Source organism: Mixophyes fleayi, chromosome 4 (assembly GCF_038048845.1).
Source record: "Mixophyes fleayi isolate aMixFle1 chromosome 4, aMixFle1.hap1, whole genome shotgun sequence".
Classification (NCBI taxonomy): domain Eukaryota; kingdom Metazoa; phylum Chordata; class Amphibia; order Anura; family Limnodynastidae; genus Mixophyes; species Mixophyes fleayi.
In genome coordinates, this window is record NC_134405.1 from 235,122,557 (window position 1) to 235,149,871 (window position 27,315).

Here is a 27,315-nt window from a genome sequence, read left to right on the forward strand (position 1 = left end):
TACTTATATATTTATATATAGGGGCCCCGGTGCACTGCTGTGCCTGGGGGCCCATACTGTTGTTAAGGTGGCCCTGCATTGAAGTGAATCCTAAAACCTATGGTACAGCCTACGCATCTAAGTATATGTATAATTTTGTGTTTAAACTGAGGTGCACATTTTTGAACAAAATTGAGAAAGTAAAGCATAAAAGAGATCAAACAACATAGTCCTAAACAATACAAAATGTCAAAAGACATATAAAAACATATGTACATAGAAACTTTTCATGTGAGAGGCTGTATATGTTTTCAGGAAGATAGAGGGACTGATGCTGAGTTGGAGTTACGCCCGTTTGCATATCATAAAATCCACAATTTTGTACTGTGCATGCCCTAACAAAAAGCAGCACGCGTATGTAGATTTGCTCACACTGGAGAAGTGAGATAAGGGGAAGGAAGAGTTTGTCTAATGTAGACATAGTACAGTAAGGGAGTGTTATCATAAATACAAACAGATTGCACCTGTACGGAGATGCATGTAAGCCTGTCAGTATCCATATTAATTGTCGGTGTCTGAGGGTTAGCTGCTTCTGATTGGCTGATTTCAAATTTACCTCTGAAGCTGATGGCAGCTTTCTTCATTGCATATTTTAAAATTCTTGTGACCTGGTTTTTTGTATACGTGTATTTGGGTGTAATTATGCCTTACATAAATCTGGCGCATATGCTAATAATGCAGAGCTGGATATATCTTACGCTGTGTATGTCTCTGCCTATGGACCAAATTCAGCATAAGGCCCAGAGTGTTCATTATTTCTCATAAAAATCATCAACACGTATTGGGCTACCACCTACAATTTTCTGAATATTGCGTAAATACTTACCAGGTCAATGTCCCACAGTAATTGATTGACCTAAGTACAAGCACATTGTGACCTTAGGAAATATACAAAAGTGCTGAAAAAATGTAAGCTCATCCACTTGGTAACAATGAAGCTGGCAATTGTACTTGTCATTTCCTTTCATATTAGCACTCCTCTACAGAGGTAAAGGGATACTTAAAAAGTTACCACTGGCTCAACAGCTGCTCCGAAATTGCAACTTGAACTATGCTGTGTAATCCACTTATATGCAGTTCAAGCTCTATACCATGGAATTGTATAGGAAGATGACATTGGCATTCTTTGTTCTGAGAATTTAGAATAAATGCATTAATAATTATAATTTTTGCAGTATTTATCAGATATTAGTGTACTTTACTTGTATAATGTATTCTGTAGCTGTGGACAGTAAAAGTCTGCTGTTTTTTCTTTTCTTTTTTTAAAGGATGATATTTTACTTTTTAAATTCATCTTTATTTCAGGATCCCTTTGGTGAAAGTTCGGTCAATTCAGAATAATCTCCGGCAAAGGAATGAACTAGATGACTTTTGGTTACAACACCAATCACACATCTTTGCTCAGAAGTACTCTCAGTGCTTTCCTGAGCATCTCTCATTGGTAGCTGGATCCACATCAGAATATCTTTTTGACTACATGAATGTAAGTATATCACCACTAAATAATTACTGATGTTATATGAAAATATGCTTAATGGCTTTCTTAGTGTGAAGCATATAAACATAGAGATTGTAGGCACAAAACTGACATGTGAGAGATAAGTACAATGTTTAAAATGCTTTATTATTAATATATATATATATATATATATATATATATATATATATATATATATATATATATATATATCATATGCACTAGTTATTGTTATTGTTTTGTACTTACAGTTTGGTCCATTTTTTGGATCCATTAACATAAATGAACCATCAAAAACAAAACACTATATATTTATATTTATATTGTGTTTTGTTTTCAATGGTTCATTTATGTTAATGGATCTAAGAAATGCAAAACATCTCCACAAATAATGTGACGAAATGGACCAAACTGTAAGTACAAAACAATAACTAGTGCATATGATATGCTACATATACAACATATTTAGTAATGTCTAAAGCCTGAAAGAGTTCAAGGAGCCCAGATTGGTTGGCTCTTGATTTATTCATTATAGGAGCCTCTCCAGTATCTCAAGAAGGTGAGAATGTGAAGATTGTAATAGCATAATAAATTGTTGTGTTGTAATGTTATCTTGTGACATTCTAGTGCAATCTAGTTTAGGAATTCATATGCAAATTTCCTGTTGTGATTTAGGGAGATGTGGGTGCACTATTTGTGTTATGCCCTGGATACACGTGTGTAAATTCGTGTGCAGCTAACGCAAACTTGAACTGCACATTGTCTGATGAGTGTATGGCAAAATGTTGACCCTTGGTCAACTGCTGTGATTTATTTATATTATAAAGCAGTGTTTCCAGCATGATGGACTACCACATATTTGATGAAAATGGGCAGAGTGGTTTTCATAGGAATAAGTGATATATTTTACAGCTGAATCTTAAATGTGGCTTGGCCACACTGAGTATACAGAGGGTGGGCAATGGTCTCAATGTTATCAGGCCCATATGTGTGTGGCCAGATGAAGATAATTTTGTCCAGAGCTAATCTTGTCCTTCATGATCATTGTTTTTTTAATGTGTATTATCGAGGAATTATACTTCAGTAATTATGTTATGAAGATGTTTTTTCATTTCGAGGAGTGTAAGGCTTTTTTTTTTAATAAAGACAGAATTTGCACCAGGCCCCACAGGACATTTGTCCAATAACCTAGACTAACTCTATTCTTCCCTCTTACAGTGCTGCCCTCTCTCACTCATTAAACACACAGGGCCTGATTCATTAAAGGATCTTAAATTAAGAAGTTTATTTTTTAAGTCTCCTGGACAAAACCATATTACAATGCAAGGGGTGCAAATTAGTTTTCTGTTTTCCACATAAGTTAAATACTGACTGTTTTTTCATGTAGCACACAAATATCAACTTTAAATTTCAGTGTACAAATAAGCTATCAAATATTTGTGTGCTACATGAAAAAACAGACAGTATTTAACTAATTTTCACCCCTTGCATTGTAACATGGTTTTGTCCAGGAGATTCAAATAAGAAACTTCTTAATTTAAGATCCTTAATGAATCAGGCCCACCTACTTTAAGTGTTTTTCCACCCAATCATCAAACCCATGTCACCTTTTTGCCAACTTCCATTCCCTCTCCTGTCCACACACTCTGCCTCTCTCTCTCTACTCTGCCATCAAGTTCACTGCCAAAAGTTACAAAATCCATCAAGAAATCTCCTTCTGCCAGCTCCCACCCACTTTACACACACTCTCCCCATCTACCCAACTTAGGGGACAAGGGTGACTACTCTTCTGTTGCCTACCCTCTCTGCATGCCCCATGTACTTCATCCCTCTTCAGCTTCTCCATTCCCTCTGCCCTAATGCCTGACAGCATTCCACCTCTCAAACTTGACCCTCTCTACTGGTATCTTTTTCTTGTCTCATCTCTTGTAATCATGCCTCACCTATCCTCAAAAAACCATTCCCTTGACCCTGCAAATCATCGCCAGAATACAATAATTCTCTTCCACTCTCTCACCTCCTGCATCAACTACTGCAATCTCCTCCTGCCTAGCTTTCATTTCATCCATCTCTCCCCAATTTAATCCACCGTCAATGCCACGTTAAGACTGACTTTCCACTTCTACCGCTCGAGTTCTGCTTTCCCACTCTGCCAGTCTCTACACTGTCTACCCATTTCCTACAGAATCTAATTCAAAACCCTTTCACTAGCAAATTCCTCAGCCACTCTTCAGCCCCTACATCTTCAACTTTATCTCACTCCACACTCCATTCCTATTTACTCTGCCAATGACCAGCCTCCAAAGTTTTAAACGCTACTCAAACAATCGCTTATTCATTAAAGCCTACCAGTCTACTACCTAATTCCCCAATGGCCCAGGTTGCCTCTGCCCACAGATTCACTCTGTTTTACGCCACACTCTTGTCTCCGCTTTGTCCCTGTCCTCTATCCTCTTGTTTTCTTTTCACGTCCACTTATACGTCCTTGTATCATGTCTCTAGCATGTTCTGTCCCACACGTGTTTGTTAAATACCTTATCTATTATGTCTTATCTACAGAATTATACTTAATTTTTTGATAATGTTGCATTAAATTTCCTCTACATCTTTGTAATATGCTGTATTTCTCCACTGAACTGCGCTGCAGAATTTTGTGGCACGTATGTAACGTCGCCTTTAAAGGTTGTCAGCCACTCCCCCTTGTGACTGAAGGCGGGGGCCAACAGGTGGGCGAGCAGAAGTTTTTATTGCCTTGCGTATAATAACGTTTCAGTGTAAAGAGCGCTGCTGGTTATTTAAGTGGGTGTGATCTCAGGTTTTGGTAGGTATAGGAGAGATAACGGGAGTTGCCTCGAGTTTACAGCTGCAAGACTGGCCTTCTGCCTAACAGCGCTGGTACTGCCTTGGGTACAATGACAACTAGTTACCGGCCGTCTCGCTGTGAACATGTTTGTACCGAGGGGACAGGAAAGCAAGAGATCTGGGGTGAAGAAAAGAGCATCTGGAGAAAACTTTATATCCAAAATTCAGTCTCCGTTATCTGACCCCTCTTCCACTATAACGGCTGACGCCCCATTATTACAGACTGCTCATATTCCCCACCTATCTTCCTCTAGCCCCGCAGGATGTCTTCCATCACACAGCCTATGCCCTGCAACCCCTCCTTCATCATCTGCCTCTTCTCCTGCCTATCTTCCAGTACCCACACTTTGTGATGTCCCTGTCTTACCAACCTCCCTATTTCCTGAGTTACTGTTAACACCTGTCTCTGGTTGTGCCAGTTTATCAACATCTAGCTCCAGTACAACACATATTTCAGCATCTGCCTCCTCTATTGCCCATTTTACAGTGCCCACCCCCTGTGATGTCACTGCCTCACCAAACCCCCTATCTTCTGCACCAGTGGTAATATCTAGCCCCAGCACAGCACATATTTCAGTATATGCCTCCTCTCATGTACGTTTCAATACCCACCTCTTGTGGTGTCCCTGTATCACCAGACTCACCATCTCCTGAGCTACTGCTAAAAACTGTCTCTGGTTGTACCAGTATATCAACAACTACCTCCAGTACAACACAGATTTGAGAACCTGCCCTCCCTTGACAGCTCTGCCTCCTTCTGCCCATCTCTCAGCTTCAGTGTCCTCCCCTGTCTCATTTTTATCATCTGTCTCTCATTCTGCACCTCTTCCAAAATCTGCACCTCTTTCTGAATCAGTGATATCCTCTGACACTGAAGCCATTCCTTCGGTCTTAGAAGATGAACCCATCATTTCTTTCAGCAAACTTCAGCGTTGGCCCCTCCTGGGGGAACCTGTCTGTGTTGTATGTAGTAGATATGGAGAGTATAAATGTGACCAGACAGAGCTTGATGTGTTCAGTTATGAGTGTAAAGCTAGGGATATATTGCAGTGTACAGAGAAAACAAACCCCTAAAGTGCAGCTATAACTCCAGAATCTTCATCTTTGGTTACTGTAACTGCAGAAAATGCTGCAGATTCTATTACTATTAATATTATCTTGATATTTTTATCCTAAATAAGAAATAATTTAAGTTTGGCTTTTTTTGGGCTTGTTTTTCGCTTAGAGGTTGCTTGTTTTTCATTTCAGAGTTGGCAACCCTGGACAGAAGGTAGGCATAGTAAAGCGGCAATGGTGTAAATGCACCCTGTTTTGCTGAATAGAAGGAGTCTTTCATGCTTCTAGAGAAGGGAGTGTAGTCGTAGCAGACCCGGGACGGACGTCCCGGGATTCTCCAGCATTGCCTGGAAGAAAGTTCAGTGCCACATGGAGATAAATTTCTGTCTCACAGAAAAGAGGGAGAGTCTCCACAATAGGGGGAAGACTCCAAATTGAGGGGAGACCACTGCATGTGGTAGCAAAGGAGAAGAGACCATAGAGAAGGTTTCTGCAAGAAGCAGAGCATTAGCAACTGAGTAACTGTGATCCACGAGAGGCTGAGAGCTGAACAAAGAGTGGTGCCAGAGCCCAAGGGATATTGTTCCCGCAGAGGAATGATGCTTAAAAAAACTGAGAATACACTGGACATAGAATGTCAGAGTCTACACAAGTAAGTGTGTAATATTACCCCCACAGAGGAGGGGTGAGAGTACACAGAGTGTACACAGAGTGTGTCAGAACTGCAGTGTAGAGAAGTAACACTGAGTTCTTATGTAAATAGCCTGTATGTGTTGAAAGCAGGAGCAGATAGTCTAAGAGTGTGTCTGCAGGCGGAGATCAGGGAGAGGCTATGTGAATGTGTGGGACTATTGTGCACAGGAGAACCTGGTATGTGAAATTTCCACCTATACAATTGCAATAATTTTGTCTACTGAGGCTAAGCAACAGGATGGCTTAAGAGTGCAGGATGAGTGAATGACATGAATTGTTCTGGAGTGGAGAATGCTTGTGAATAAAGAGTTATGTTTTGTGAACTGAAGTTAACATTGTTGTATAAACTGCACATGAGGGGGCCTGCTGGTCACGTAAGCCCCCACCCAAGAGCTATCCAGGGCAGAGAAGAAGGCACTGGTGAGCAGGTTCACTACCCAAACATGCAGCCCAAGAGTTTACACGGTAATAAAGGGTTACATATATATAAACAATAATAATGATACAAAACCTACTAGTAATGGGGCCTGGAAAGTAGACACCCTAAAAAAGCTTGTATATTAGTCACTTATTATTACTATCATATTATTATTATTATTGTGTCATCTTTGCCTTAGGCTCACTAATGTCTTACAATAGCCCTATGTTCATAGTTAATGCCACCCGGGGATTAGGATCCCTGGGAATTGTGTTCATATATTGATAGCTATGCATGTGTTGTATTTAGTTGAAGAAAGGAGTGCATGGTATTAGTAGGACGCCACAGTATTATGAAAAATATATTATGAATGAGAACATATATCTTTGTGAGAAAATTCTACTGTATATGATTTCTCCCCCTCCCCCCACCTCAAGTGGGAGATTATAAATTATTTTCAGTTATGTAACAGTCTTCATTCATCATCATCATTTATATAGCGCCAACATATTCCGCTTTACAATTGGGGACAAACACAGTGAAGTAATAAACAAACTAGGTAAAACAGACAAAGAGATGAGAAGGCCCTGCTTGCAAGCTTACAATCTGTGGGACAATGGGAGTTTGATACATGAGGTTAAGTCTACATTTTGCATTTCGGTCCAGCCAGACCGCAAAGGTAAAAAGTTATTCATAAGCTAAATTATCCCGTCACACAGCACTGTTGGTCAGGGGGTTGTTGTCTTGTGTGAATTGTGTAACGGGTGGTAATAGGGTAAACTAGGGAGGTTAAGAGGGTGATAGAGGAATATTATAAGCTTGCCTGAAGAAGTGGGTTTTCAGAGAACGCTTGAAAGTTTGTAGACCAGAGGAGAGTCTTATTGTGCGAGGGACTGAATTCCATAGAGTGGGTGCAGCCCAACAAAAGTCCTGTAACCGGGAATGAGGGTGGATTAGAGACGAAGATATTGTGCAGAACGGAGTAGCCGAGTTTGGAGATATTTTGAGACAAGAGAGGAGATGTATGTTGGTGCAGCTTTGTTGATGGCCTTGTAGGTTAGTAGAAGTATTTTAGATTGGATTCGGTAGAAAATAGGCAGCCAGTGTAGAGGCATACAGAGTGATTCAGCAGAGGAATAATGATTTGCAAGGAAAATCAAACTAGCTGCTGCGTGCAAAATAGATTATAGGGGTTTGACTCTGTTTTGGGGAAGACCAGTAAGGAGGGAATTGCAATAGTCAATGTGTGGGATGATAAGTGCATGAATTAAGGTTTTTGCAGTGCCATGTGTAAGATATGTGCGTATTCTGAAAATGTTTATTAGATGTAAATAACATGATTTAGATTTAGAGTCGATGTGGGAAACAAAGGATAGTTCTGAGTCAAAGATCACACTTAGGCAGCGATCTTGAGAGGTGGGGTTTAAGGTCATGTTATCAACAGAGATAGAAATGTCAGGTATGCTCTTGTTGGTGGGTGGGAATATTATTAACTCTGTTTTAGAAAGATTGAGTTTGAGTTGGCGAGAGGACATCCAAGATGAAATGGCAGAAAGACAGTAACACGAGACAACACAGATTTTGAGAGATCAGGAGAAGAGAGATAAATTTGGGTATCATCCGCATAGAGATGATACTGAAATCCAAAGGAGCTAATTAGATTTCCAAGAGAAGCAGTAGAGCTAGAGAACAGCAGAGGACCTAGCACTGAGCCTTACGGTGGATCCAGAGACATTAACACTGAAAGAGCAATTAGAAAGGTAGGATGAGCGGTGGTAGTCAGCATATCGATGCTGACTACTCCGACACTACTTACCCCGACGTGGAGAGACTGAAGGGCTCCTTCCCTGACCAGCGTGTGGGACGACTTCTTTGTATTGCGACTGGAAGTGATGGCGATCCCTGAAGAAGGCAGCGGCAGCTGATGATGTCACTGATAACCGCGATGTGGTCATTGGTGCTGTGAAGGGGGTAATACTTCCATCACTTCCAATCGCAATACACAGAAGTCGGCCTGCATGCTGGTCGGGGAAGGAGCCCTTCGGTCTCTCCACGCCGGGGTAAGAAGTGTCGGAATAATGAGTATCATTATTCCTTACCCAACCCAAGATGAGAACTAGGATAGAACAGTGTCCTGAAAACCTAGGGATTGTAGTGTTTGTATGAGAAGAGAGTGGTCAATGATGTCAAATGCAGCAGAGAGATCCAGGAGAATTAGCAGAGAGTAATGGCGTTTAGTTTTAGCAGTGATCAGGTCATTGACAACCTTAGTCAACGCAGTCTCTGTGGAGTGTTGAGAACGAAAGCCAGACTGAAGAGGATCCAATAGGTTGCTTGCGGAAAGGGAGCTTGTGAAGCGAGTGTACGCAATTGTCTCTAGAAGCTTGGAGGGGCACGGGAGCTGAGAGATGGGACGGTAATTTGAGAGAGAGTTTGGGTCAGAATTTATTTTTATCAGAATAGGAGTAATCACTGTGTGCTTGTATAGTGATGGAAAGATGCCAGTAGAGAGCGAGAGATTACAGATTTTAGTTAGAGTTGGAATTCGCACAGGAGACATGGATCTACCAATTTTTGAGGGAATAGGATCAAGAGGACAGGAGGTAGAGTAGAAAGATAAGAGAGTAGATACTTCCTCTTCATTTGTGGGGTCAAATGAAGATAGGGTGTCAGAGGGTGGTGGGAAGGAATTGAGCTGATTGCTTGTCGAGGAAGAGGATACCATTTCTAGTCTGATCTTATCAATCTTTTCCTTGAAGTGGGAAGCAGGATCTTGGGCACTCATAGTAGACGGAGGGATTGAAAGAGATTTGGGGTTAGAAGCCTGAGCATAGATGAGAGATTGAAAGTATTGTTTTGCAGTGTCCAGAGCATTTCGATAGGAGCGGTAGATAGAAGTATATGTGAAGCAGTCATTAGAGGTACGAGATTTACGCCAGTGACGTTCTGCTTTAAAGGACAGTTTTTGAAGATTTTGCGTTGCTGTAGTGTGCCACGGCTGACATCGAAGTCAACATGTAGTATGAAGAGTCGCTGGAGCCACTTGATCAGGGCTGTTACTAAGGTTTGGTGAAAATGAGGTACTGCCATCTCAGGGAAAGATAATGTAGAGATAGGGGAGAGAAGGTGTTGGAGAGATGTGGAAAATTGTTGAAGATTAATAGAGTTAAGATTTCTCGGGTATAAGGAGGCTTGGCGGAGTTAGACAGTAGAGAGGTTAGAACAGTGGGGGTGAGATTATAGCTGATAAGGTGATGATCCAAGAGGGGGAATTTCCTCCAGGGAAATCTCCAGCCCAAAAGCACATGGGCTTCCATCCTCAGGTGTAAGGAATTGTTAAATCTAGTTCTGAATGGTTATTTAGGATCTATAGGTTTAAACATAATGTAGAGGGCTTACCTCTGTCCTCAATTTTGAGAGAGGTGTAGTTACAGAAGAATATGGCTGCTATAGAATAACTAGGGTACCAAACCAATTTTTGAGCTTTCTTGTTTAATTGCATGCTACATGCCACACCGTGGCATGAATATCTACTATTGAGGAGGGAGGGATGGATCTGCTTCAATGTTCCCAATTCACATCTGGCCGCAGTAGTTTGTCTACATGTTTGAGTATGCCTAGGAATAGTAAGCCAAGTAAAAATAGCCATTTTAATCACTTCCTAGTATTTAAACTTTATTCAATCTTGGGACATGAACATCATATGTGGATGAAAGAGGCAATATGATCCCATATGAGCCTTTATATAATGCCATGCCAATGAATATATTTTTTGCAATCTGGTATATGATATATTTTATGTAAATCTGCTGGTGAGGAAGAAGTCTGAGCATCTCTTAAGTCTATAATAAGGCGAATTTATGATTCGTGCCAGCTCCAAAAAAGATTGGAGGTGTAGTTGTAGGAGAAGTTAGGATTATTCATAAGAGGTGTCAGTAATGAGTCATTAACTTGTCCCAGCATATAAACTCTAGATATTTTTGTATGAACTAGTGTAGATAAAGTCTGAAAAGATATAACGCTTTTGGGAAAATGTTGATTTTTATAGATACTATTGTTCCTAACAATGAGATAATTAAATGTCTCCACTTATTAAAATCCTCTCTTATTTGTGATATAAGCTATGGGATATTGACGGAGTAAAGAGCATAACATTTGTTAGTAATATATACTCCCAGATACTTAATTGTAAATTATTGTCTCTTAAAACGTATTATTGTCTTGGAGTAGTTTAAGTTGGTGGCCTATAATTTTTCTGGGATTAGTCAGTGGACCATTGTGCTGGGATCCCTAGTGTCAGTATGGAATGGATAGTTTTTCAGTTTTGTAGAGGTGGATCTTCCAGCCTTATATTAAACTATATAGAATGCCATAAGTTTAAATAACTTAGGGAGGTTTGTGTGCAGGTAGGTCAGGGTGAGGAGCACACTGTCTGTAGAAAGAGAGACATTGTACTTCTGTGGTCTGACTGTTATACCTTTAAAATCTGGAAAGGTTATTATCCAGGTTTGATAACGAGGGACAATATTAGAGATAGCTGACATCCTTGTCTCATGTCATTGTGTGTGCGGCTGGTAAAAGAGTGTATCCCATTAATTATCACTCTGGCAGATGGAATGGTATAAAGTGCAAGTATTCATGTCAAAAGATTTCCCCTAAGCCCATATGATAGGAGCAGCAGTGGAACAGTGCTGGGTCCCATAGCATAATTTGGGCATGGGCCCTGACAATGCTTCTTAAAAGAGTCACTGACTCAAAAGAGGCCTAGAGAAGGGTGGATGTCACAGAGGGGTGCAGTAGACAACCCTACGCTGTCAGGTCCCCCTCACCTAAATTGCTCTTTTTGAATCAGTTGTGGTAGTAATATCTGCAGGTATTTTTGCATATGGCTCAATTTCACAATTCAGTAGCAATATGGGATGGTAAGTTGAACAATTATTTATGTCTTTCCATTACTTAGAAACTACACTATTTTAGCCTACAAGCCTGTGGGGAACAAATTCTATAATTTTGTTAAAAAGAGAGACCACATGATGCATGAGGATCAGCTTCAACATTTTATAGTTAACCATCTGGGGGTAAATTTATCGAGCTGAGAGTTTTCCAGCAGGTTTGAAAAGTGAAGATGTTGCCTATAACAACCAATCAGATTCTAGCTATCATTTTGTAAAATGTACTACATAAATGATAGCTAGAATCTGATTGGTTTTTCAAACCCACCGGAAAACTCTCAGCTTGATACATTTACCCCATGGACTGGGGGTTTTCCCTGTTTTCTGTTCTTTTTTTTGCTTAAGCGACTTTCTTAGCAGGTGTTTCTTTGTTTAAAAACCAGTGTATCAATTTGGGTGGGTTACAGGGAGAAAATGTGGATGCTAATGTATCTATATTATTGCATTAAACTATATTATTAGATATTGTGTGTAGTAATATCTTGCAAATTCTTTACCAGACTTGCATGGATGATAGGGTTTTCTTAGGAATAAACATAAGATTTGCCCTGGAGTTTTGGCCTTAAATTTGGCTGCTTGCAGTTTATCTGGCAAATCCCGCTTCTAGTATAACCAGATTTATATTGTACAAACATTAAACTACACTGTGGGATGTTATGCTGGCCCATTTTATCCAGGAAACATTTATCTTTTCCCAAATTTACCACTTTCTGTCTAAGTAAATCAATCTTGAATCCATTAATTAACAGATGAAAAGTGAATATTTAATGTTCATTAATGAACTGAAGTCTGACTCATGGATGAAATGTGTCAGGTGTGTATGAAAGTGCAATTTGTATGCAAAATAAAAATAAATATATTAATATAATGTAATAATGTAAATGCATGTGGAATCGCAGTGTCAGTGTGCTATTGCTCTGAGATCCTAGTGTCAGGGTGCCACTGTTCTTGGACCCCAAGTATTAGTGTACCGTTGTTCTGGGATCCAAGTGTCAGTGGACCATTGTGCTGAAGTCCCAAAGTATCAGTGTGAAATTGATTTGGGATCCCAGTATAAGTGTGCCTTTGTTCTGCAATATAAGTGTCAGTGTGCCATTGTTCTGGAATCTAAGCGTCAGTGTATCATTGTTCTGGAATCCTAGCGTTAGGATGCCATTGTTCTAGGACCCCAAGTGTCAGTGTGCCATTGTTCTGAGATTCAAGTGTCTGTGTGCCATTGTTCTGGAAACCAGTCTCAGTGTGCCATTGTTCTGGGATCCCAGTGTCAGTGTGCCATTGTTTTGGAACTCAGTGTCAGTGTGACATTGTTCTGGAATCTCAGTATCAAGTGTGCTATTATTCTGAGAACCTAGTGTTAGGGTGCCATTGTTCTTAGTCCCCATGTGTCAGCGTGCCATTGTTCTGGGATCCAAGTGTCAGTGGACCGCTGTGCTGAGATCCCTAAGTGTCAGTATAGCATCATTCTGGTACCCAGTGTCAGTGTGACAGTGTTCTGGGATTCCAGTGACAGTGTGACATTGTTCTGGAATCTCAGTGTCAGTGTGCTATTATTCTGAGAACCTAGTGTTAGGGTGCCATTGTTTTTGGACCCCAGGTGTCAGTGGACCATTGTGCTGGGATCCCTAAGTGTCAGTATGGCGACATTCTGGGATCCAAGTGTCAGTGGACCATTGTGTTGGGATCCCAGTGTCAACGAGTCATTGAGCTGGGGTCCCAAAGTGTCAGTATGCAATTGATTTGGGATCCTAGTGTCAGTGTGACATTTTTCCGGAATCTCAGTGTCAGTGTGACATTGTCTGGGATTACAGTGTTCGTGTGTTATTGCTGTGAGATCCAAGTGTCAGTGTGTCATTGTTGAGGGATCCCAATGTCAGTGTGCCATTGTGCTGGAGTCCCAAAGTGTCAGTATGCCATTGACTTGGGATCCCAGTATCAGTGTGTCTTTGTTCTGGAATCTTTTTGTCAATGTGACATTATTCTGGAATCTTAGTGTCAGTGTATCATTGTTCTGGGATCTTAGTGTTAGGTTGCAATTGTTCTTGGACCCCAAGTGTCAGTGTGCCATTGTTCTGAGATCCAAGTGTCAGTGGACCATTGTGCTGGGATCCCAAAGTGTCAGTGTGCCATTGACCTGGGATCCAGATGTCTGTCAAACATTGTTCTGGGAACCTAGTGTTAGGATGTCATTGTTCCTGGATCCCAAGTATCAGTGTGACATTGTTCTGGGATCCCACAAAACAGATACTGGAAATCCACTTGTAGTCCAGGCCCACAGGTTGACCACCTCTAGTTTAGTCTGCATGACCAACTAATATTATTTACTTTTATTGCATGCAGCAATCAAAAAACCAGAACTCTCTGGCCCACTTACTCCCACTTCAAACGGTGTCCTGTGTTGTCTTATGTTCAGTCCTACAATAATGAAAGGAATGTAAAATGCAGGGAGAGGCTTTGTTATTTGAGCAGTCGTGGCACTACTGACCCAGCAATGAAAATGCTATGTAAGCTGCTTACACTGAGATTGCCATAACAAAGTACTGTGCAGGTGAGTGGGAGACTATGTTACAATATAGTTATGACATCAGCTAAAGAACTGTGCTGGAAGAGTGTATGGTATTAAACTGTGAGTGTAAGCTTTATGGAGTTTTGCCTTTATGTATTTGTCAAACATTGCTTCTGTTATGCTTACATGCAGGACGAGAGGACTGTAAATAAAAATGTTCACTTTTTTTGAGATGTTCTGGCGCCCAACATTTTTTATAGACTTTGCACTGTACTTATACTCTGCATTACCTGTTCACTCCACTGGTTATTATGTTCTAAGTACCTTTGTATCCAGGACGGGGGTGGCTCTGGTCTTTATATGAACATACCCACCAGCTAGCCAGGAGAAAGGACTGCATACAATATCAATGGTAACCAAACCAGGTCACTAGAGAGTCTTCACGTGTATGTTGATATGTCCATCTCATAAACACTACAGTTTTTCAATGTCAGACATAGAAATGTGTATACTTACACCCAAATGATAGCATATACAATTCCTAATGTTGCACTACTCATTTGTGCACAATACAATGTAATGAAGTGTCATATACACCAGTGCCGTAACGAGAGTGGTGCGGGCGGTGCCGTCGCCCAGGGTGCAAGGCCAAGGGGGCGCAGCAGCCGCCCACTACCTGGCTCCATACCTGCCCCCAGGAGAGAGTGAGACATTCACATTCACTTACAAGACTTTGAAGCTTCAAGCCTTAAGTCCCGCAGTGGAATGCAAATGCCAAACTTCCTGTCAGTGGAACGCAACATGCGTTCCACTGCGGGACTTAAAGGCTGAAGCTTCAAAGTCTTGTAAGTGAATATCTCTCTCTCTCTCTCTCTCTCTCTCTCTCACTCTCTCTCTCTCTCTCTCTCTCCTCCCCCCAATGAAACATATCACAATATATTAAACTCACTTAAACCTACACATATTAACTGCATAAAATATTACAATACCTATCGCTATATATTTTGGAAATATACCACTGTGTGTGTGCATTTAACAATTCTTTCACTAAAGTGCTAGCCACACCCACTTGTCAAATGCCACTCCCACTTAGATGGGGGGCGCCGGTGCCCTGTCTCGCCCACGACACCAAAATTTCTAGTTACGGCACTGATATACACAAGAGTGAATCCTGTCTTGACAGGGATATTAATCAATTTGAAAGCCACATTTTTCATACAGAATGTAATGAAATACAAACAGCCCCACATCTGTTGTTTACTGCTTTATAAATGCAATAAAATTCTTCTTACCTGTAGTAGTCCAAATAGAAATGACAAATAAGAAATCGATATATTATATAATATAGCAGCAACACTAATAAACAAAGTGCTATCGGCGGCAGGGGTCAATATGCAAACAGACAGTCAGATGCGGCTAGATGGTGCTGCAGGTGTCATCATCATGTATCTTTACACCAGGCCTCCAGTACCTGCAAAAATACACCTCCTAAGAAGCAACTGGGCGCACACACGACCTAATGACACTTGGCCTCATCTGCGCATATGTCCAAGGGTCAGTAGGTTGCATCTTCAAAGACGGGCTACACTAACTTGTACATAGCTTTATTGTACTCTACTAATGCTTGTCTGTCCTTGTTCTACCTTTCCATGTGTAAGGAACTGCAATGCCTAAGATACGTTCAAATAAAGATATGGACGGATTTTGGTGCACTGTACAGAAATGTGTATATTTATATTCATCTTTAAATAAGGCCCTTGACCAGGCAAATTGCATAATCAAGTCATGTCCACCTATTATTTGGCAACACAGTGGAATAGTGGTTAGCAATTCTGCCTCACAGCGCTGGGGTCACGAGTTCAATTCCTGACCATGGCCTTATTTGTGAGGAGTTTGTATGTTCTTCTAGTGTTTGCGTGGGTTTCCTCCGGGTGCTCCAGTTTCCTCCAACACTCTAAAAACATACTGGCAGGTTGATTGGCTGCTATCAAAATTGACCCTAGTCTCTCTGTCTGTGTGTGTGTATGTTAGGGAATTTAGACCAATGGGGCAGGGACTGATGTGAATGAGTTCTCTGTACAGCGCTGCGGAACTAGTGGCGTTATATAAATAACTGATGATGATTATTATTTTCGTTTTCAAAGGCAGGTATGAAAAATAGGCAAGTATAATTCTAGCGTATATTTTATGAATCACACAAGCACAGGTGAAATAATCTGTCCCGACAATCTGGTATATCCACAGGTGCTGCTATGAGGAAATTAACAATACATGCACTGGTGATCAGGGGACAGGGTTGAGAACCTTTATGGCACAGGAATGCTAGTGTATTTTCCATGTAATACCAAGGGTTGGAATGTCACACTCTATTTTTAGAACAGTGTCAGATAACTAAAATACAGATAGCTACAGATAATTTGTTATAAAAGCTGTGCTTAAATCTGGAAGAGATCATTTTTTTATGTTAGAAGTTTTTAGCATGTTCACATAAATTAGAAAAGTTATTTGACAGAAACATCTCTGGGCTATTAATATTAACTGGCTTCTGGAGAAAATCACCGACTGATATGAGTGTCATTGAAAATAGTGTAATAGAGTTCTTGATAAATTGTACAGAAAACTTGAACTTGTTTGACTGCTCGTAATTGGTAACACATCCTGTAAATAAAAGCGTGTACTCCAAACAGTTGCTAGTTGCCTTTGGTCTAAAAACCTCCATTTGTTTGTATGTTATTCTCATAAATACTGGCTCAGTCGGCAAATAGCTACCTCCACTGTGTGTATGAGACAAGTATACTTTAAAGAAATAGGATTGTACTGTTTCATTTCTGTGTTGTCATCAGTGGCGGATCCAGGGGGGGGGGGGCGGGCGATCGGGGCGATCGCCCCCCCTAGTAGGGGCTTGCTGCCGGCGGCTGCACACAGTGCAGGTCCGTTAGGCAGTGATAATGTGCTGCCCGGCTGCTCTGATTGTGTTTTAAACACTGTGCAGCCGCCAGCAGTCTTAGAAGTTAGAAAGGGGGCGGGGCTTAAATCTCCCCCCCCCCCCCCATATATCGCCCGGGGTAGAAAAAAAATCTAGATCCGCCCCTGGTTGTCATGGAGTGCACATAAAGTATTATTTTATTCATCAATGAAAGAAAAGAGCACTATTTACTCTCCGTGAGATCCCAGAGGGGAGGGTTAAGAGGCAAGTGCAGGGAATGTGGCTACACGACCCACATCACAAAGGCCCTATCCCTGGGCAATACCCAATTGGCTAGGGAAGTGGGAGAGATGCAGGAGGGTGACCTACACTCCCAGAAGTCTGGGAGGACTCCCCAAAGTATGATAAGTTTGTGACTGTTTTGTTTGATGTAATTTACTTTTTCCAGAACTATATACCAGGGCTGTTTTATCCCTCAACATTCTAATGGCTAGAATACAAAGAATCTGATAACTATGAGTCTAATTTTTATTAGGAGTTTTCTACTACTCAACTACCCTCTTTCCTTGAGCTACTTGTTTGAAGATAGGGGATTTTATTTGTTGGATTCTCCACTATCCACTGGTTGTGGGGAAACATCACTTCCTCAGAAAGGGACCTGACTTCAGACTTTCCTAAGTTTTAAATGGTCATAATTTCCCCTCTCTCTACAACCCATCAAGGAGGCTTACCATTACCCCACTCCCTTAGCAGAGATTCAGAAGTTTGTATATATTGTACTGAAGGACTTCCTTTCATTTTCCCCATCGTATCTCTCCCACTCCTTTCCCATACCCTTTCCCTTTGATTATAATGTTTATACTTTTATTACAAAGTACAATTGTGCAACACGTTTTGTTTGAAAACTTTAATAAAAAGACAAAAGAAAATCCCCATCTCAAGATGACGGCAGCTGAAATCTATCGGCTCTGTACTGCAAATTCGATGGGTAGAGAGCTCCCTCCCCCTGTCAAGTTATTGACGCACACGCAGTTATGTCAGCCAGGGGTACCAATAAGAAAGTTTTTGTTTTCTCAATGAAATTGTCTTTGTAGAACTAACTAGGAGTGGATGTCCCACCATGATTAGGATCATAAAGTGGTCTAAAAATCATTGGGATGCATCTCTTATTGTTGTATTCAGTGGCAATAAGAACTGTTACTTTACTGCCCTCCTAGATAAATAGGCCCCCTTGTGTACTCACAATAAGAGTTATTAGTAATTTGGAACAACATGTCTAAAATATACTAAATTATATTTAAAAATTGCACGTGTTTTTCTATAAAGTTGTCCCTGACATTCACTGTCTCATAAAATTGTGTAGCAGTGCTCCTTACAGTGACTCTAGGAGGAGGTGCTTGGTGGCCAATGTTAAAGTGTATTAGTGTTTATAGTGCTCAGTCACTGTATGTTGTATGAGCTGACTTCCTACCAACTACATGTTGTTCTGTGTTCCTTTGATATTTGCTGGCTCCCAGTCAATTCCTATCTTAATCTGCACTTTATTAGGGGTACTGTGCATGCACCATTCCTGAATATATATAGGCCGCAATGGAACTCAAGCGTGGATGAAGCTCCATTTAAGTCACAAAAATGGTTGGCTTGTCGTTAATGCAAACTTTAATTCTATGTATTACTGAGAAACAATATAGTTGCAGGTGCACTTTATGCACATCAGACATAGTTATCTTTTCCCTAAATTTCCTGTATTGAGTATTATGAATTTGTGATGAAATACATGTCTATCTGCAGGCTCAGTACTATGGTGTGATCAGCATTGGAACTCCTCCTCAGAAATTTAATGTGGTCTTTGACACTGGATCTTCCAATTTCTGGATCCCATCCAGTTTTTGCATCAGTGAAGCATGCAGTAAGATTTCAATATATTCATTACAATTCTTTTTGCTGATACCAAAAGGATGAGCAGTTGGAATTACATAGTTCCCAAAATTGCAAATAGCGACAGTGGTCATATTTACGGACGTGTTCACACTTTCATATAATTGTAATCATACTGCTTACAAACACACAGTATTAAAATGGGTGGCTCAGTGGTTGGCATTGCTGTCTCATATCACTGGGACCCTGTGTTTGCCATCTCTGCTTTCCTTCCACAGTCCAAAAACTTACTGGTAAGTTAACAGAGCTCTGCCTAAATTGGTCCTTCTGTATACCAGCCAACATTGCAGCTCATTGATTACAGACAGACTGCGAAAGGGGACATGGCCAGTTCACTATGTGGTTGTGACCACATCACGATGGGGGCATGACCACACCACTTGAATTAGATTGTAAGCTGAGGCAGGAACAGATTGGAGCCAACAGAAAATTAGAGGGTCCACAAAAATGTATGCATTAGATTGAGATAAGGGACAAAGGGAAAGAATGATCAACGGAACTTTTGAAGTCCAAAACAGGGATTGTTTCTGCTAAAACATACAGAGTTGGGAGGAATGTTTACATTAGATGTGATTAGTTAAGAGTAAATATAATGCAAATGTGGACCACTGTATAAGTTTGTCACTATTTATCTGCAGATGTCCATAAGAAATTCAGTTCTTATCTGTCCACTTCATACAAGCACATCGGGACGACCTTCTCTATTCATTACGGCACTGGACAACTTGTTGGTATAACCGGTAAAGATACTCTTCAGGTACTTTAACTTGAGAGTGATAAATGCTTAAGGTACATGTAGGTTTATTTAGTAAGCACAGAGAAACCACACATTTGCCTCTGTAAACAGAAAGAAAATGTGACTATTACAGGGACTGGTACCTTCTTAGCAATGCTCCCATCAATATACCTCTCAGACACCCTTACCTGAAGCTGGAAGAAAGATCAAGTCGTGAGCTCACAGTGTTGGAACACTCAATCAGTCCAGTCCAATTAACATCTCTTGTTTGCAAAGGTTTTGGTGCATTTGCTAACAGGTAGATGCAGCTAGATTGCCTCTTACTATAGAAATCACTGTTCTATGCAGTAATGTGACCACCGCACTCACTAACCATTAGGACCCACCTAAAATAGTACATGGGTGACATCAGGAGAAAGTGCTAAAATTGTAATGTAATATAAATAAAGTTTATTGCAAAAAATTAAGTTCCCTTTGAATCAGATTCTTACAGCCAATCAGGGCCGGACTGGGACTAAAAATCAGCCCTGGCATTTAAAGCACACAGGCCCATGCACTATATTGTGGGCTCCATGCACTATATTGTTGCATACTGATGCTGGCGCAGTACAACATGATGTAGTATGAGTGTGTGAGGGGGGGGGGATTTATTTCTCCTAATGACCCTCAACATTACATTATTAGCACCCCAATTACATCAATAAACACCATGACAATACATTATTAGTACCCAAATTACAGCAATAAATAACCCCCCACACACACTCATACTACATCAATCACCCCCACATTACAGCAAACGACATCACCACCCACATTACAGCAACCGGCATCACCCCCACATTACAGCGTCCAGCATCACCCCCCACATTACAGCGTCCAGCATCACCCCCCACATTACAGCGTCCAGCATGACCACCCACATTACAACAACCGGCATCACCCCCCACATTACAGCGTCCAGCGTCACCCGCCACATTATAGCAATACCCTCTCCTACTTATTAGCAATACTAAGCACCAAACACACTACAACATTGCCACCAGCACGCCACCCCATACTACAGCAATACCACCAATTATACAGACGCCACTGTAGGAAACAATGTTTTGCTTTTTTCAAATCTCCCACAAAATAGCAACAACGAACAGAGTACTTACACACATATATAGGTAACAGGTACCCCTTTCCCTCAATTAAATAGTAATGGCAGAATTTTCATGAATCATTCCACATGAAATAAAACTAACATATATCTAAAAAAAACATAACTATTGAATGATCAGTTGAACCCACACGGCCGCATTTAAAGTATTTCCATCTACAGCAAAATGTCACAGAAAAATATTTTTGTTTTACTACAGTAATTGGATATGCGTCTTTTCTATTCATTTTAAATAACACAGTATATAAATTAAGGGGGATAGAGGAGGTGGGTGAGAAATAATTAGATGTGATCCATTAGTTTGATTAGATAGGAAACATTTAGATTATTTACCTGGAGGCGTCTACCCCCTCGACTCACAGGCAGGGCTAACAAGAGGAATTTTGGGCCCCGATACAGCAACTTCTTTGGGCTCCCGTCATATTCAACAATGAAAGACTTGCCTTTGGCAGAAGTTCATATGATGCCACACCATAGTGTGCCCAGTTCATATTATGCCACATCGTAGTGCCCCAAGGTCATATTATGCCACATCGTAGTGCCCCAAGGTCATATTATGCCACATAGTATTAACCTCAATTCATATTTGGTCATGCAGAAGTGCCCACAAATCATATTATGGCATAGTAGTGCCCCCAAATCATTAGTAAAGCTCAGATAAAAACTCATTCACAAATAAAAATTGGTACAGCATATCAGATACTGAGTGTGAGTCCCAAGAGCAGCTTAATACATCATTTACAATGCAAACAAAAATAGATATATTGACACAATTACAGATAAAATTTATGACAAGCAATGTTTTTTCCTCTTAATTAAAAATCTCTGTACAGATAAATATGCAAAAAACATTACAGCGCAATAATGAGCAATACAAAGTGTTAAACATTATTGGATACGCTGTAGTGTCCCCAGTTCAAGAAAGGATGGTTAAAAACATATTGCACACGAGAAAATATATGAACTTACCTGATTATGGCATCCTGTGTTCTGTTCCAACTGGGCGCGCTGGGCGAAGAGGGATCAGCAGCTGTCAGCTCACACAGGCAGTCGGGAGCAGGAATAGAGGGCAGTGGTCGAAGCAGAAATTTAGGAGTGGGGGTATAGAAAATATAGGTGAATGGAGTATGAAGGCTTGATTTTTTATTTTTTTTAACACTTGTCCCCTCTGTGCATTTCCATTCTTCATTACTACTTGTGTTTTATGATGGCTGCATCCCTGACATTCAAATTCTTAAGATGTCTCTCCCTTTACACTTTCTTTTACCTATGCCCCTGCACCATCTTCTCCTTTGTCCCTCTCACTTAACCCCCTGCACCACTTTCTCCGCTGGCTCTCACACATCTTCCTGTACCACCTACTCCCCTGGCTCTCTCACACGTCTTCCTGCACCCTCTACCCCCCGGCTCTCTCACTCCTCTTCCTGCACCCCCTACCAACCTGGCTCTCTCACCCCCTCTCCCAGCGCCCCCTTCCCCCTGGCTCTCTCACCCCCTCTCCCAGCACCCCCTGGCTCTCTCACCCCTTCCCCTAGCACCCCCTGGCTCTCTCACCCCTCTCCCAGAACCCCCTTCTCCTTTGGCTCTCTCACCCCCTCTCCCAGCACCCCCTGGCTCTCACCCCCTTTCGCTCTCTCACCCCCTTTCCCAGCACTCCCTTCCGCTCTCTCACCCCCTCTCCTAGCACCCCCTGGCTCTCACCCCCTTTGGCTCTCTCACCTCCTTTCCCAGCAGCCCCTTCGGCTCTCTCACCCCCTCTCCCAGCACCCCCTGGCTCTCACCCCCTTTCCCAGCACCCCCTTCCGCTCTCACCCCCTTTCCCAGCACTCCCTTCTGCTCTCACCCCCTCTCCTAGCACCCCCTGGCTCTCACCCCCTTTGGCTCTCTCACCTCCTTTCCCAGCACCCCCTTCGGCTCTCTCACCCCCTCTCCCAGCACCCCCTGGCTCTCATCCCCTTTCCCAGCACCCCCTTCGGTTCTCTCACCCCCTCTCCCAGCACCATCTTCGGCTCTCTCACCCCCTCTCCCAGCACCCCCTGGCTCTCACCCCCCTTTCCCAGCACCCCCTTCGGCTCTCTCACCTCCTTTCCCAGCACCCCCCTTCGGCTCTCTCACCCCGAAAATCGCGGCACCCCCGCGACCACCCCCCCCCCCCGAAAATCGCGGCACCCCTGCGACCCCCCCCCCCCGAAAATCGCGGGCACCCCCCGAAAATCGCGGCACGCCAGCGACCCCCCCCCCGAAAATCGCGGCACCCCCGCCCCCCCGAAAATCGCGGCACCCCCTTCCTCTTCAGTAAAAAAAAAAAAGCAAATTAGAAAAAAAACAGGAAACTCACCAGTGTAACTGGCTGCACAGCATAACGGGGGAGGGAGATGGGAAGCGCGCAGCAGAGGTGGCTGGTTCCGAACCAGCCACCAAGAAGACAGGGGGAGTTGGGCCGGCCCATATAGCCATCGGCCCTTCTGGCATTTGCCAGAAGTGCCAGATGGCCAGTCCGGCCCTGCAGCCAATAAACATATAGATTTGATTAGCATGACCAATTTCCTAATTGTATTTTAACAAAAATTATTCTTTAACTCAGAATTCCTTGATGCAAAACACATTGTGGATGCTTAGAATTTTTTTTTTTTAAAAAAAAAAGAATTTTTACTTTTTTAAACAATTTTATTACAGTTAATTTGCTGCACTCAAAGGGGTTTTCCATCTTAAGATACTTTTTATTTATTAGTCTGTACATGTAATCCTCTTTCTCCTGTGTTGTTTAGCCATGTTTTATTTTCATTGTCTTGTGTCATGTCAAACTGCTCTCTGCACAGAGTTGTATCCAGCGAAAGCGCACAGCTGAGCTTTGTTAAAATCGAGGGCTAAGAAAATAAAAAAAACTGCCTGATATAAATGCATTGTAAAAAGCACAGAAGGAAACTAGAAGAAAAATGCAATGGGACTCATTTAGAGTTGGAGTTTTGTCAAAATTTCAAGTGCAAAATTTCTCTTTTTTGAAGCAATTACACTCCAAAAACATTGCATGCAGCATATCTAGAGGCTAATCGTTCCCATGTGCATAGCACTTTTTCCATGTGCTGTCAGCGTTAGGCTGGTGAGCAGAAATAAATCTTTGTTGAGGATCGGGCTCCCACAGCACAACAGCATAATAAATTGCAACTCTGCTTCTTTATATACAGTTGTGATTTGCAATAGTGCATATTAATGGATACCACGCTTGGCTCATAAATAGACTCCCCTTAGTGTTACCTTAAAGGCATTAATGATCTGTTAAGGTATGCTGAAATTTAGTGCAACTTTCATTTTGAGACTGCAGACTGAATGCCTTTCTACAGGCCATGATATTCCTTTGTAGCTCTGTTATCCTAATACTTGTAATATACTTTTAGTGACAACTTGTTAATGGAGCTGAGCGTAAGTAAAGCTTAATGCAGGAGTGTTTATCACTATAGGTGTAGGGGTGCAGCTGCTACAGAGCCTACAGCAGAAGGTGCATTCCTTCCCTCTCAAAGCCTCAAATTTATGTAAGTTTTAAATTTGGGGCCCAAATTTTTGCTATGTGGCCCACAAATGTTTAGTTACGCCCCTAGTGTTGACTATAATAGTTAGAACCACCCTTGTGTGTATTGTGGAGTGTATAACCTCTGGCTGCATCAACTAAAACAAAGGAGTAAGGAAAACGGTAGGAAACATTGTATGAACAACTGTGAACTATATCATAGTTGCCTACTCTCCCGGAATGTCCGGGAGACTCCCGAATTTTTGGGAGTTCTCCAGGACTCCAGAGAGAGCAGGCAAAAATCCCGGAACCAGCATCTCCTCGTTGTTGTAGATGGTGGGGGCGGGGCTAACTGCGGCCTTGTGGCCCCGCCCCCCTGCTACGATTGCCCAGAATTTCCCAAGATTGACAGGGGCAGAGCCTAGCGGCACATCGCTCGTGGCCACGCTCCCTCGTCGGACCCCCTCCCGGACAGCTGGTCTCAAAAGTAGGTAAGTATGAACTATATTGTTATTTCCTAACATTGCTTGTTACCAAATTATATAATTCACAGTTGTTTGTTCAATTATTCACATGTGTTGCATACTTGCCTACTATCCTGCAATGTCTGGGAGGCTCCCAAATCTCAGAGAGTCCTTGGGGACTCCTGGAAGAGCAGACGCCCTTCAACATCCTGTGGGTTTGGGTTTTAATGACGCAATGTGCATCAACAGGCCTCACCCCCCGGTTTGCAATCTTGGCGTTACATAGCCCCACCCTTCCACACTTGCCACCAATTATGATGTATTTTAGTTATTTTAATAATGTGTATTTTTTTTTTATCTATTTCACACTGAAAAATTATTTGTGCGCCTTTATTCCTATACAGATCAGTAACCTGACCATTGAAGGACAGGATTTTGGTCAATCAATTTTGGAGCCTGGGAGGACATTCGTTCTGGCACAGTTTGATGGAGTATTGGGTCTTGGATACCCCTCACTAGCTGTTGGTAGTGCAGTTCCAGTATTTGACCAGATAATGAAGCAAAATCTAGTACAAGAGCCAATATTTTCCTTCCATTTAAACAAGTTGGTATTTAACACCTTTCAAGATAAAATCTACAGAAAGGGTGAACAATATATTCTTTCCTTTGCTAAAGTTTCTCTGTATTCTTTCTCAGAGATGACGATAATCAGTATGGAGGAGAACTGATATTAGGGGGGATAGATAAATCCCTGTACAAAGGTCCAATTCACTGGATTCCCCTCACAGAGAAGGGTTACTGGCAAATACGACTTGATAAGTAAGTGTTTTCACAAGCACCCAATATATCTGGGTTCCTAACACAGCAGTAACACATGTGTAATCATGTTTGGAAACCTAGTATGTCAAATAACAGTACACAAAATATGACTATAATAAAATAAAACAGGCATAGGTGATATAATAAAATGTACTGCTTTACATGTATGTACAAAGAAATAATTCATATAGAAATATATATGTAAATGTATATGTCCCTTGTTATATGTAAGTATTGTTGCTTCTTTTGTTGAATGAATTATTTATTTACTCTGTCTTATGTCATCATGTTTCTCTTTGTCATGCAGTATCAAAGTTCGCGGGGAAATAGCGTTTTGCCCCAATGGGTGTGAGGCTATCATTGACTCAGGCACTTCTCTCATTACCGGGCCTAGTGCTGACATAAAACTATTGCAGAAACTCATTGGAGCTAGTCCCCTGTCATTTGGAGAGGTAAAGACTAGAAATTTGAATAACTTTTAAAGACAAAAATGCACCCTGTGTATAAGTACGAGTACGACTGCTTTCATGCTGTTTTACTATTCATGTGTAATAAACAGCTTTTACCTCATCTTGTTCCTCTATGTCTCTCTTCTTCCATGATTACCATGTAATAGGTAAGTTGAGCTGTGTTGAGGAGGAAAGGTGGGGAGATAACTTATTGCATAAAAAATGTAATGTTTATAAACATGTTATAATTGTTAACATAGCTAAAGAGTAGGTCCACTTAAATTGTTAATGCTATTTTTCAACTTTATTTATTGTTTTGAAACATGACTCATTTATACGCTTTACTTTTTTGTTGCTGCTTTGGAGACAACAGAATTTGACTGCTAATCCCCACCATCACTGTTGCTATGTCACACTGACTTTGGCAGCTAGGATTTACTGAAAGTATACTGTCAGTGAAAGATGGCAGCACAGCCATTACCAATTTACAGGTCAATGATTTAGGGAAAAGGGGAATTAAAAAAGTATGTACATTAGAACATGTTTCTTGTTTTGTTTTTTTTAAAAATGTATTTTGGGTTGAGTAAACATCAAAATATAAAATCCACCCATGAAAATACCTACAGTTATCTCTCATTTTTGCTACATCTTATGCTTTTGACTGTCTCATGTATACATTCATCAAGGTCATGTATTTGCATTGTAGTTTGCAGTAGACTGTGAAGAGGCATCCAGTCTTCCAATTGTGACTTTCACCATTGGACAGAAAGACTACACAATAACTCCTACACAGTATGTGCTTCAGGTATGTACATCTATTACATGACCACCATGTGACATGATGTGTTTTCAGTAATATTCTGTTATACAAACTGTGTAATGCTGGATATGCACAGCAGCATAACTCTATTTGTCCATTTGTTACAGGAACACATGGGAAAGTCACCCCTATGCCTGTCTGGGTTTCAGCCCATGGATTTGCCTACAAATCATGGTCCACTCTGGATTTTGGGAGATATCTTTATGTCCAAGTTTTACAGTGTGTTTGACCGCGTACATGACAGAGTTGGACTGGCAAAATCCTGCAAAAAGAAACATCAATTTCCTGACACAGAAACCTCAAAATCCTCTACCCTATAAGTATTCTCACCATAATTCCTGATTATTTTCTCAAATAGGAATAATATCATCTTGTATTTTGTGATACACTCATTGATACACTACCTTATGGATTTGGAAATGTTATTGAATTAAAGCTGTATATTGAGTTCCTTGCCGTCCTTAGATCACAGAAAAAGCATCATCATCATCAC

General features: G+C 41.4%; 1 protein-coding gene across 1 annotated transcript; it reads left to right on the forward strand.

Moving 5' to 3' along the window:
- Positions 1–971: 971 nt before the first annotated feature.
- LOC142150094 (cathepsin E-A-like) lies at positions 972–27,142 on the forward strand. Its single transcript, XM_075205336.1, has 9 exons — positions 972–1,027; positions 1,345–1,522; positions 18,718–18,835; positions 19,503–19,621; positions 25,139–25,338; positions 25,431–25,553; positions 25,861–26,005; positions 26,709–26,807; positions 26,930–27,142. The coding sequence occupies exons 1-9, from the start codon at positions 972–974 to the stop codon at positions 27,140–27,142; spliced, it is 1,251 nt and encodes a 416-aa protein (XP_075061437.1).
- Positions 27,143–27,315: the final 173 nt, after the last annotated feature.

Excerpts from the sequence above, each read along its gene's own strand:
- LOC142150094 (XM_075205336.1), top strand. The coding sequence starts at position 972 with ATGAAGCTGGCAATTGTACTTGTCATTTCCTTTCATATTAGCACTCCT. Across the intron at positions 18,836-19,502 it reads TTGCATCAGTGAAGCATGCA|ATGTCCATAAGAAATTCAGT; the intron begins GTAAGATTTCAA and ends ATTTATCTGCAG. Across the intron at positions 25,339-25,430 it reads TTTTCCTTCCATTTAAACAA|AGATGACGATAATCAGTATG; the intron begins GTTGGTATTTAA and ends ATTCTTTCTCAG.